At 46.3% G+C, this 13,127-nt stretch overlaps 1 protein-coding gene across 3 annotated transcripts in view; it reads right to left on the reverse strand.

Annotated features, from left to right (window-relative positions):
- The window catches only part of FREM3 (FRAS1 related extracellular matrix 3), a 345,523-nt gene that overhangs the window by 187,575 nt on the left and 144,821 nt on the right, over positions 1-13,127 (reverse strand). For all 3 annotated transcript variants that reach the window (XM_029599602.1, XM_029599686.1, XM_029599769.1), the window contains exon 6: positions 10,417-10,668. In XM_029599602.1, coding sequence (XP_029455462.1) covers positions 10,417-10,668 — 252 coding nt within the window. The remainder of the gene's footprint in view (positions 1-10,416; positions 10,669-13,127) is intronic.

The following is a 13,127-nucleotide window of genomic DNA, read 5'->3' on the forward strand; positions in this document are numbered from 1 at the left end:
TGGACATATTCCTTGTGCATTTTGGGCATTTTTTAAAACCTGTAGCCATTCTGTAGCCGGACAGCCGTCGACGGCCTATGACTCAGGTAAAAAATTTGTGGAAATGGAACGGAACCGCGTAATCGGTAAAAACTTACCGCGATGTCTAAACTAAGGGAGACCCTTTGCGGTTGAAGTTTTTAGAGTTTTCCGTGAGGAAAAAGTTGTGGAGAATCCCACAGGACTCCTAATATCTGCGAGGCTAACTGCTTCGCGGAAAAAAGAAGACTAAAGGGAGACCCCTGTGGCAGGGAATATCATAGCATGCTGGGCATGCTCAGTAGGCACTCTGGTGCCAGTCAAAAGTTTCATAGAAACTTTTACAGAAGTTTTCCGTACATAGGGCTCCATTACTGATGTCACCCCATATGTGAGGACTAGCATCCTGCTTGTCCTGGGATAAGAAGCTATTCTAGAGATCAGCATGGCTCCTTGGTAGACCTTTCTACCTATACTATCTAGGAATTTATTTTCCTTAGTAGGAGGTATGGAAGAATGTGGCTTTACAAAATTTATTTATTTATTTATTTATTAGAGGTTTTTATATACCGCAGTACGTAAAATATACATCACCGCGGTTTACAATTAACAATAAATTAGCAACAATGCTTTACAAATAACAGAATTAGTAAATATTAATTACATATAACAGGATTAACAGCAAACAGGCTGTATAAAAGAGAGGTCCTCAGGGGGAGAACGCTTTCTACTCCCCGCAGGAGAGGGTGCATAATAACATAGGTAAAGCCTTAAATAACAAAGTTCCCTTCTTTCCTATTACCAAATAAATGTTTTGGGAGCCAGTGAACAAGTCAAAGGAACTAAAGAAAGGATAAAATACATAGATCAGAAGAAATACAGATTCATTTTTATACTTCCAACTGAATTAAGTTGAAGCTTCCGCCCCCTCCCTCTGGGATCTACGTTCTTCCAAGAACTTTTCTAAATCAACAGGATCATAATAAATATATTTTATGCGATCCACTCGCATTATGCATTTGCATGGGAATCTTATAATTACTTGAATTCCAAATGTTCTCGCTACATTGGCTAGCATAATGAACTCCTTCCTTCTAGTTTGAGTTTCTTTTGCAACATCTGGGTACATATTTTCTGGCCTAGATATAAGGAGGATCTATTCTGCATAAAAATTTTTAATACCTTATCCCTATCTGACGAGAGGGCAAATTTTACCATTAAAGTTCCCCTTCACAGATTTTTGTTTTTTAATTATTTCATCTGGGGAGAGACTAACCGAAGAAAGAGTTATACCAGTGAGTACAATGTGGAATATTGAAAGTGAGAAACTTGAGTGTGAATACCACTAATACTGAGGGTCCCAGACGCTTTGTCCTCCTCCCTGCTGGTTTGAACCCCGGCTTCCTACTGGCTTACTACTGTGGTGAAATTGGGAAGAGAGAGAGAGAGAGAGATGGTCTGGGACAATGAGTGTGGCCTTCAGAATTGTTGCAACCCCTGCATTAGGGATTGTGATACCAAGATGGGGTTACCCTTATAAAATTAAATCTTTTTTTTAACCTTTTTACATATCTGGCTTAATTTTTCTCCAGTTTTGTTTTTTTTAACTTTTTTGGTGTTCTATATATCTTTCTCTATCTTGCATCTATAGTATTTAAATGGACTGCTATCCAAGTGAGCGGGACCCCACCTGCGGATGATCAGGTTCATTGCTGCATCCGATATTTCCCACTCGCCTGGGTCTAACCTCTGGCGACTGAGGAAATCCGCTTGAACATTCTCCTTCCCCGCAATATGGGACGCCGCTAAGCGTTCTAGGTGATGTTCCGCCCATGCGAAGAGCCTGCTGGCTTCTAGAGCGACTAGGCGACTCCTGGTGCCCCCTTGTCGATTGATGTAGGCTACGTGGTGGAATTGTCCAACAGGACCCGCACCGCCTTGTGGAGGAGTAGGGGAAGGAAGGCCTTAAGAGCCAGTCGGACCACTCAAGCTTCCAGTCGATTGATGTGCCAGCGAGATTGGGTCAGAGACCAATACCCCTGAGCAGACTGGGTCTTGCATACAGCTCCCCAGCCGGAGAGGCTGGCGTCCGTTGTTACCACGATCCACTGCAGTGTCAGAAGGGACATCCCCTTCTGAAGATGGGCAGGCGATAGCCACCACTGCAGTTCTGCAACGGTAGACTCGGAGAGAGGCAGGGGCTTCTGAAACTGTTCCGATACCGGTTTCCAGCGGGATAGCAAGGCTTTCTGTAATGGACGCATAGGTGCAAAAGCCCAGGGGACCAGATCAATAGTGGAGGCCATGAACCCCAGAACCTGGAGATAATCCCAGGCCATTGGCAGGGCAAGAGAGAGAAAATTGTGCACTTGGCCCCTGAGTTTGAGCGATCGGTCCTCCGGAAGAAACACCCTGCCTACTCGAGTGTCGAATTGTGCCCCCAGGAATTCCAATGTCTGGGAGGGTTGAAGCTTGCTCTTGGGAAAGTTGATGACCCACCCCAGAGAGATCGGACACGACAGGACCTTGCTGACCGCCAGCTGGCAAAGAGACTTTGATTTGGCCCAGATGAGCCAATCGTCCAGGTAAGGATGGACTAGGACTCTGTCTCGACGCAGGGTGGCCGCCACTACCACCATTACCTTGGTGAAAGTGGGCGGTGCCGTGGCAAGACTGAAGGGGAGTGCTCGAAACTGAAAATGTTGGCCCAGTATCTCGAACCGAAGATACCGCTTGTGATCGCAGCGAATCGAGATGTGTAAGTAGGCCTCCGTCAGATCGAGCGAGGGCAAGAATTCTCTGGATCGAACTGCCGCTCTCGCTGCCCTCAAGGTTTCCATCCGAAAATGGGGATCCTTGAGAGCCCGGTTGACGTACTTGAGATCCAAAATTGGATGAAAGGAGCCCTCCTTTTTGGGCACGACGAAGTAGATGGAATATTGGCCGGACCCTTGTTCTTCCACTGGGACTGGGACTATGGCCCCCAGTTCCAGCAGCCTGCGCAGGGTTTGTTCGACCGCAGGCCTCTTTCGACTTCCGCAGGGGGACATCAGGTGAAGATCTGGTAGATCTCGAGCAAATTCTAACACGTAGCCTTTTTCTGTCATCTCTAAGACCCACTGATCCGTCATTATGGTGGCCCATTCCCCGAGAAACTGGGACAATCGTCCACCTAAGTCTCGAAAGGAGGAATGAGCCAGCCCCATCTCATTGAAAGGAGGACTTGGTGACCGAGTGTTGCTGGCTACTATCCCTGAAAGGCCGACGTCCCCGAAAGGAATGAGGCCAGGACTGAGATCGGGAAGCATTACCCCTCGGAACGAGCTCCTTGCCCTGGTGGAAAAACGGCATTGTCCTCTAAATCTAGTGTGAGAGGGTAAGAAGGACTTAGACTGTTTCGGGCGGTCCTCCGGCAACTTATGAACCTTATTTTCTCCCAGGGATTTGATAATTTGCTCTAGGTCCTCACCAAAAAGCAACTGGCCCTTGAAGGGAAGGGTTCCCAACTGCGCTTTGGAAGAGGCATCCGCAGACCAATTTCTCAGCCTGGCCGAGACCGCGAAGACCATTGCCTTGGCTTGCACTCGCAGAAGATCGTACAGGGCATCCGCCCATACGCAATCGCTCCCTCCAAGCGATCTGCCTGCTCCGCTGAGTAATTGTTGAACCCACCTGAGCCTTGCCCGCTGCATGAGACTGCCGCAGACTGTCGCCCAAACTCCCAAGGACAGGACCTCAAATATGCATTTGAGGTAAAATTCCAACTTGCGGTCCTGGACATCCTTTAGAGCCGTAGCCCCAACCACCAGGATGGTGGTGTGTTTGGTAACTGCCGTGACAAAGGAATTTACCTTGGGCATCTTAAGTAGATTCAAGCAGTCCTCAGGAAGGGGGTAGAGCTTGTCCATAGCCCTCCCCACTCGGAGTCCCGCCTCAGGGGACTCCCATTCCCTAAGGAGTATCAGTTTATGCATAGAGTGAAAAGGAAAAGTACAAGGAAGAGCCCTAAGTCCTGCCAGGACCGGGTCCATGTTGGCAGGCATTGCGGCCGTAACCGTATCCGCCAGGGGCAACTCAATTCCCAGTTCCTGAAAAATGAAGGGGATGAGCGGTTCTATTTCCTCCCTTTGAAATAAACGTAGCACCTGAGGATCGTCTCCCTCGAGGGAGGGGGGGAGGGGGTTAGGAATCAGCGGGTCAACATCCGGATCAGGAATTGGGACTGGCAGCGGCTGTGGCAGATCCGGAGGCGCGAGACCCCTAGGACCACCCTAACCGAGCCCTGGCCCTCCGGCGCCTTTGGAGGTTGCGGAGGAGAAATTTGCAAGCATTTTTTTTGGGGGGGGGGGGGCCCAGGGATGGATCTTCCTCCTGCTGTAAGCTGGCTAAATAGGACTTGTGCATAAGAAGCACAAACTCCGCGGAGAAACCAGACTTATACTTCCTGGGGGGGGGGGGGGAGGGGTAGGAAGGGGTAGGGAAAGGTCAGGCACCCCCTCTGGGGCATGAGGGGGGCTCAAATCCGGAGGAGAAACTAAAAAATTGGGCTCACCTTCCTCCTGCACATCCGATTCTGCATTTGAGCCTGCTTCCAAGATGGCCGCCTTTCCCACGGTTTTCTGGGCCGGGAACGGCCTGACCACGTGGCGGGGAACTCGCCCCCAGGTCGCTGTGGGCGAGGAGACCGATGAGGGACCCTCCCTACCCGGTAGGCACCCTGAACAGAGGCCTCCGCAGGAAAAACGTGTGGCAGACTCTCCACATGCATTACAGGCGCTGGAACGCGGCCTCAGCGCTGAAGAAAAAAAAATCACTAAAAATTAAAAACAGCTGAGCTGTGCAGGGCTGAAGTCGGTCAGCGGAGGCAGTAACTGAACTCTGCACGCTGCCGGAGCTGTCCACAGTTCTTAAAAGGTAACAAATACAGCCCTGCTTGTACCTTTTTTTTTTTTTTTTAAACTGCTCAGCTAAGCCAGGGGAAAAACACTCCCTGAGAGGGTACTGTTTTACAGTGGACAGCTAGATAATGGGGGAGGGACTGGACCACCAGTATCACTCCGGGAAAAAGGGGCCTAGGATGGGCAAGCCCCCCCCCCCCCACTAGGCTTCCAGCAGAGAGAAAAGACTGAACTGTCTCTGTGAGGGAAAAAAAGGAGAAAACTTTCAAAGTCCCTTTTTTTTTTTTTTTTTTTTTTTTAAACAAGAATTTAATACTTGCTTGATCCAGACCAAAGTAAAGAAAATCCCCTCAGGGAAACTAAGGGAAGAACAGGAAGGGAAACCGTAGGTTCAGCTGCCTGTAGCTGTTGGAGACAGACGAATACTGAAGGGGTGTAGGGTAGGCTCTGTCCTGATATAGGATACCCTCACAGTTTTGGTCTGTCTCCACCTGCTGGACATGAGGCTCAACCCATGGTCTGGACTGATCCGGGTACATATAGGGAACTTATGTTCTTATGTAAGTTTAGAAAATTTTGGTCTTATATAAATTGGAAGCAAGGTGACGAAGTGGACCATCTTTTTGATATAAACGAGCCAACTTTGGAAAACTATGCAGAGGTAAAGAGCCTTAACTAATATAGCTTTGGAGTTTTAACTAATGATAATATTGAGAGGTAGGTAAATCAAATTATGGTTTATTTTATGGTTTATTTGGGGGTTTTTTTACCGTCACATCAGTAATAAAACCATCACAACAGTGTACAAATAATAAAATGGAAATACAATAATATAATAAAATACAAATAATAACAACTAAATAACCGCCAAAGTATAGGTAGCTTAAAATTAATCTAAGACAACACTAAAACATTATTAAATCATTAATTAAAACACAAATTCAATAAAATAAACTAAAATTTCATTTAAAATAGTATATAAGGAATTATAAGCAGAGAAATTTAAAATGTGAGACTTGCTGTTTAATTATCATGACTCCGTGTACGCACATGTGAATAGCCATGTCTTTAAATCGGTTTTAAATTTCTTGATGTCTGTTTGCAGTCGTAAATGAATTGGTAATGTGTTCAAGAACTTGGGACCTGCGACGGAAATTGCTCTCTCACAGACCTCACTGAGTTTTGCTGATTTAATCATTGGGATTGAGAGGAGACCCTTGTTACTAGGTCGAAGGTCTCTTTGTGGTACATGTAGGTGTATGGAATAGTTTAGCCATTCTGTGTTGTTTCCAAGTGTTATCTTATGGAGGATGCATGCTACCTTATATTACACCCGAAAGGTTATGGGCAATCAGTGTAATGAAGTGAGTATAGGAGTGATATGATCACACTTTTTTGTTCCAGATAATACCCGTGCTGCCGCATTTTGTAAAACTTGCAAAGGCCTTATGGTGCTGTGAGGAAGGCCAAGCAATAGTGCATTACAATAGTCTATGTTTGATAGTATCAAAGATTGTAGTACAGTTCTAAACTGTACTACAATTGGGAAACTAGGGAAGGAAATGGGAGTGGCTTATTATTAACCACTAATTGTTGCAAAAACCATATATTAGCTGCTTGCCAGGTTTTCCAGTTCACACTTTTCATTAATTTTAACATGTGAATGATACCAAGGAGAAGAGAGGCTAGAAAATTTCCAAAGTGGAAAAGGAGACATATATAATCCGTCAAATTCAGTATGAGCTCTAAAAGTAGAAAAGATTATAGGAAAATCCAAAAGATAAAGAGGAAAAGTCAATCTTGGTAAAATTTCATGGGGAAAGTACTGAGTAAAATATTGTTCTACCCCTAGCCAGCAGGAATAGTTAGAGTTATCCAAAAAAATAAGGATCCAAAAATATGTCTGCTGTAGAATATAAGCCTGGTGGTAACTATAAAAATCAGGGACATTTACTCCACAGTCCTCCCTCCCCAATTTTAGACAATTTATTGTTATATAATTTAGATATCATCTGTTCTAATTTCCTATAAAAGGAATAAGAAAAAAAATCGGAATTATGGAAAAAACATTAATTCTTGGAGCAATTACCATTTTGACTGTATCTAAACGACCCCACTATGTAAGATATAGGAGTCACCAATTATGAAAGGTATCTTGAAGCTTTTGGATCAGATTAATCTCATTGTAAGAAAAGTGTTGCGCTTGGAGGTGGTCCCTTGTCCTGAAGCAGTGTCTGAAGGCTCCCTGGTCGGACCCAGGAAGCTCCTGCCACCAGGAGGCGGAGCACAGGAGGAGACAGAGGCTAGCTGGAGCCTCACCACTGGATGCCCGCGGTCCCCCCCCGGGTAGAGAATTTGGGGACCTAGACCGCTTGGACTTAGGTGGGCCTCGCAGGGTCTCCCAGAAAGGAGTTCAATGGTATGCCCACCAGGATCAAGGGTGCGCGGTCGACATCAAAGGGGGAGGTCTGAGGAATCAGAGAAGGCCAGAATCGAGGAAGCAAGGTCAGTAGTAGCAGAGGTCAAGTTCTAAAAGTCAGTCCGAGAATAGTCAGCCAAAGCAGAGGTCAAGTTCCAAAGGTCAGACGTGGTTGAGAAGACAGTCAGGGGTCAGTATCCGGGCAGCGATCAACGTAGTCAAGAGCAGGCAGAGGTCAGTACCAGAGAGTCAGTCCAAGAGGTACTACCTGGGGGAACATAGAACAGAAGGACGCTGGAACAGAAGGACACCGGAACAGGACTGGAACAAGGCTGGAACAGTGATGAGACAAGGAGGCAAACTAGTACACGCACGGTGTCGACCTGATTGCCAAGGTAAGGAAGTGCAGGCAAGCACTTCCTTTAGTACTGCGTTCAATCAGGATGCACCACGGAGCTAGGACCTGCCCCTGGCCCTATAAGGGACCGGGTGGTCCGCTCGCGCATGCCTAGGGGCGGGGCCAACGCCACGGAGGATGCCAAGCCCCACCATGAGGCCTGGTGCACTGAGGAAGGCCCGGCGACCGCCGCCACAGGACGCCGAGACCCGGAGGAGCTTGCGGCTGCTGCTAGAGAGGCCGACCCGGGACCTGCAGGAGAGTTGGGGAGGTGAGCAGGTCCCTGCATGGGCCAAGGGCAGACGCGGCACACAATAAAAAGATTTGAGAAATATCCTCAAAAAGAAGGATACCCAACTATTTGAGACCACTGTGAGCAGGTTTAACACTATAAATACTCAGGTCTATATGGTGACCTAAAATGTTTAAAGGCATAAATTTTTGTTTGCTAATTAACCCAATATCCTGAAAAATTGATAATTCTGTAATCAGAGTCAGAATACGGGATATAGAAAGTTCATAATTACTTACATACAATAAGACATCATCTGCAAAAGCAGAGAATTTATAATCCTTAGTCTTCACTGTGATGCTTAAAATTCCAGTATCCTGTCTAATAGCCAACAAAAGGGGTTCTAGTGCTAGACTGAAAAGAAAGGGAGACAGAGAACAACCTGTTCTTCTATGAAGAAGGAATGCAGAAGAAACCATTCTATTTGCCAAAATGCTTGCTTGTGGCTTATGGTATAATAATCGGATTCCAGAAAGAAGAGTATTACCAAAACCAAACCATCAAGTGCTGAAAACAGATATTCCTATTCCACTCGATCAAATGCTTTTTCAGCATCCAGTGTGTTACGCTCGTCGGTCGCAGACAGCTGCGAACGCTGTTGCTCACCTCTTCCCTCACTGCACTGACTCCATTGGGAAGACTTGCGGCCTCCGCCAGCTATCGTCGGCCTGCCCATCCCTGTTCCCGGGCCTCCCTGGACGGCGTGGATGCTGCCGACCGCATCTTGCCCTCAGAGCTACTTAGGCATGCATGCGCGCTTCCGGGCCAGTCTATTGCACGTCATGGCGGGAACCTCGGGGGCGTTCCCCCCAGATGATGTCATTCTCCATGGACTCTTAAGCCGGCTGGCCCTGTCTGCCTACGACTTGGAAACGAGTTCCCTTATTGCTGAATCCGCTTCGCTCTAGGGACTTCCCATTCCAGCTCCTGCTTCCTCGGCGTGAGACATCCCGGGTACCCACTCCTCGGAGGCCCTATCCTCGTCTCTGGCTATCCGCTCCTTGGAGGGCCTTGCGCCTAGGACTGCTGCCTGCTCCGTTCCCTGGGGCTTCCTCTGGAACCATCTCTACTTCTACTGTGAGTAGTCCGCTTGTGGACCATTACCGTATTATCTCTACTGAGGAACCCTCATCGGTGTACCCTGCTCTGCGGACCATTACCGTATCATTTCTACTGAGGAACCCTCATTGGTGTACCCGCTCTGCGGACCATTGCTGTATCATCTCTACTGAGGACCCTCACTGGTGTACCCCGCTCTGTGAATCATTGCCGTATCTTCTCTACAAAGGAATCCTCACCAGTGTACCCCACTCTGCGGACCATTGCTGTATCATCTCTACAGAGGAATCCTCTCTTGGGTATACCCCACATCACAGATCCTGTGGCATTTCTGTGTCTGTGTGACTTTCTTGCTAAACTCCCCGCTTCGCGGGCAGTGTCTCTCTCTCTGCTCTCTCTCCAGTACCTGCTGTTCTGCACACCCAGTAGCTGAGACCTCACCTCCTGACGGTGAGGCTCACGAGGCTCCTCCCCATGGGCGGTACCATCTCTCACCTCGGCCCAGGGCCCACAAACCCACAAATCCTAACACAGTGAAAGAGCAATCATAGGAGGGGGAGAAGTTTTGATAATATGAAGTAAATGAAGAAACAAGTGACTATTATTAGAAATCTATTGGCCTTTGAGAAAACCGGATTGGTCAGTACGTATAAGTTTGCAGATAATGTTTTCCATCCAAAATGCTAGTATTTTAGAATATACTTTATCATCACTGTTAAGGTCCAAGAAAACAAACCGGTAATCGATCCAAGGTGGCTGTCAGCAAAGAACACAATTGTTCATCACTGTTAAGTACAGAGATAGGCCTATAGTTAGATACCTGTTTAGCATCTCTGTTTGGTTTTGACAATACTATAATACGTGCATCAGAAAACAGAGGATCTAAATCAAGGTTAAGAAGAAGAGCAGAAAAATAAGCATGCAATCGCTGAATCAAAGAAGATCGAAAAGTCCTATAAAATACCACAGAGAAGCCATCGGGGCTTGGAGGAACAATCCAGTTAATAAAGCTATCTAAGCCAAGCCTTCTCAAACCTGTCCTAGTCACAACACAGCCAGTCAGGTTTTCAGGATATCCAAAATGAATATGTACGAGATACATTTGCATATACTGGTCTCCTGTATATGCAAATGTATCTTATACATGTTTTCAATATGGATATCCTGAAAACCTCACTGGCTGTGGGATCACCAGGGCAGGTTTGGGAAGCTTTGATCTGCTTTGTACGTTTTACATCAAAGAAAAAGTATAAGTAAACTGTAAGTAAAACCGGCATAGGAATTCCTTGATAAAAGTCAAATCATTCATCAACCACTACTGCTGCCTACTTACCATCATCCAAGTCGGCCAGGATGATCACTCTAGTACCGGGGAATGTCGAACCAACATGGCCGCCCATGGGCATGCTCAGTGTGATATTGAAGACCTCATCCTCCTCATACAGGGAGTCATCGATGATGATAACACGGCAGGTTTTCTCAGTTTCATCCTTGTCAAAGCGAATGATACTGGTGTGGTCCTCAGGGCGGGTAATATAATCAGAATATGACAAAACCAAGGATGGGACAGTGCCCGTAGCTGAACCTGTGGTGTGAAAGAAGAGGGAGATAGAGAATAAGAACACATTAAAGTCGGTGAAAACTCATCAGGGCTTCCTTTTCCATTCAAAAATATATGCTCATTTCTCTCTACCCAGGAATTAATCTTTTTAGGCAGAAAGCTTATGAAATAAACAAGAGGCAAAGATTACACATTTATCAGGTTTTTTGAAAATCTTATTAGCAACTCTGATAGAGAAACAGAACTGAGTTTATCTGGAGTTTGCTAAAGGCTAATATGGCACCCCATGAAAGGCTGATTTTCAAATAATGGAAGACAGGATTTTGAGATACTGCTTGTGAATGAGAAATGAAGTGATTTCAGGGAAAGCACTAGTAAGTCATAACTAATAGCACATATCCCAAACAAGACAAGGATCCCACTAAGAGACCGCAGAAGTTAAATAATTTTGTCAAAGATCTGGAATAAGGAATAAATAGTAATATTGCCATGTTTGAAGATGATACCAAACTTTGAATGCAGAAAAAACACAAGAGCTGAGCAGATGGACAAATGGTTGAGCTTCTATGCTTCCAAACTAATAGGGGGATTCATCATTCCGCGATGTTTACAGTGGAATGATAAACCACAGAGGAAAAAGGGGCAAGGGCAATAGTGTGCACCTGGCTGCATCGTGGCAGTACTTTTTCGCCCACCACAATTGAGGCGCAGCACACACTATCACCCCCATAGTGCCACCATAAAAAGTGGTGTTATTTCCGATTTTCCGGCACTACTGCCAGCGATAAAGTCTAAAACACTATCAGCCGCAGCAGTACCGGAAAAAACATTTCCCTAGCCCTGCCCAAACTCCGCCCTAACCCCTCCCCTTTCCCTCATTTAAATTTTACCACCACGATGCCATAGCTATGACATGCAGTAGGGCTTTATCGCTCTAACACACTTGATAACCCCACATTGCGTTTTGATAAATGACCCTATTAAAGACCTGAATTTGGAGCAACCTTGGATATTTTGACTGTGCAACACATATTCAATGCTCTGAAGGAGACGACCAGCAGTGATATTACAAAAGCCTACAATTTCTAAAGACTAAAAGGGAAAAAGTACAGGAAAGATCAATATTATGTGTGACGGTTTTGATATGGATGCCTCCTCCCACCCTTTAAAGTTAATAAAAATTTTCTCATTAAAAAAAAAAAAAAAAAGACACCCCTTGCCCAACTACAAGATGCCAGCAAAACGTAATCCTGTGATCTATGTTTTTTATTGTTCTTAGATCATCTCTCAACCAAATTAATGGCAAAAATGAATGCCTAAGGTGGGAACACTGAGAAGAGAGGATCACCTTGCTGGTGGCTGAAAGGAATCAGTAAGGTTTTGCTTGGAACATTGCCTTTTTTTAAAGTACTGGGGCAAAGTTAACTATCTGGGAATATTATTTAGTGTGTTTGTGCCTTTAATAGTCAGAAAGGCAGTGAATAAACAAGTTAGACTGTTTGTATTTTTAAATAGTCAGTCAATACGGTAGCTAGTAAGCAGTAGGTAGTGTGTTTATTTTTAAAAGTCTGCAGAACTGTGTTTGTATTGAAAAAAAACCCCCCCACAAAAAAAAACAACCCAAAAAGTAGCCAGAAGCTAGAAATAAGCTAGGAGCAGTGTGTACCTAAGTAAAAAAGTTGAATAGTTCAGCTCAGTTACTCACCTTGGAAAGGTGTTGAGGTAGTGTGATTGGGTTTGAATAGGGACCAACATTTGTTAATCAAGAGAGCAGTGAGTCACTCTGGCTGACTAACTGAAGTTAGACTGTATTTCCCAACCCTTGCCCATCCCTTAATTTATAGGCAGGTGCCACTTTCACAGAAAAAAAAAAAAAACATCAACAAAAACTTTATTGAGAATTCGATCAGACCCCGGTAGGCCACTACCAGACACATACGGGCGGATTTTAAATGCCCTGCTCGCGTAAATCCGGGCGGATTTACGCGAGCAGGGTCCTCGCGCGCCTATTTTGCATAGGCCGCCGGTGCGCGCAGAGCCCCGGGATGCGCATAAGTCCCCGTTTTTAGAGGGCGTGTCTGGGGCGTGTCGGGGCGGGGCCGAATAACGCTGCGTTTTGGGGGCGGGACCAGGGGCGTGGTGCCGTCCCGGGGGCGTGGTCGAGGCCTCCGGACCAGCCCCCGGGTCGGATGACGGCGCGCCAGCAGTCCGCTGGCACGCGTAGATTTACGTCTGCTTCTAGCAGGCGTAAATCGAGGGACAAAGGTAAGGGGGGGTTTTAGATAGGGCCGGGGGGGGTGGGTTAGGTAGGGGAAGGGAGGGGAAGGTGAGGGGAGGGCGAAAGAAAGTTCCCTCCGAGGCCACTCCGATTTCGGAACAGCCTTGGAGGGAACGGAGGCAGCCTGCTCGGCACGCGTAGGCTGCCCAAAATCGGCTGCCTTGCGTGCGCCGATCCAGGATTTTATAAGCGTATCTTATAAAAT

Source organism: Rhinatrema bivittatum, chromosome 1, assembly GCF_901001135.1.
Source record: "Rhinatrema bivittatum chromosome 1, aRhiBiv1.1, whole genome shotgun sequence".
Taxonomy (NCBI): domain Eukaryota; kingdom Metazoa; phylum Chordata; class Amphibia; order Gymnophiona; family Rhinatrematidae; genus Rhinatrema; species Rhinatrema bivittatum.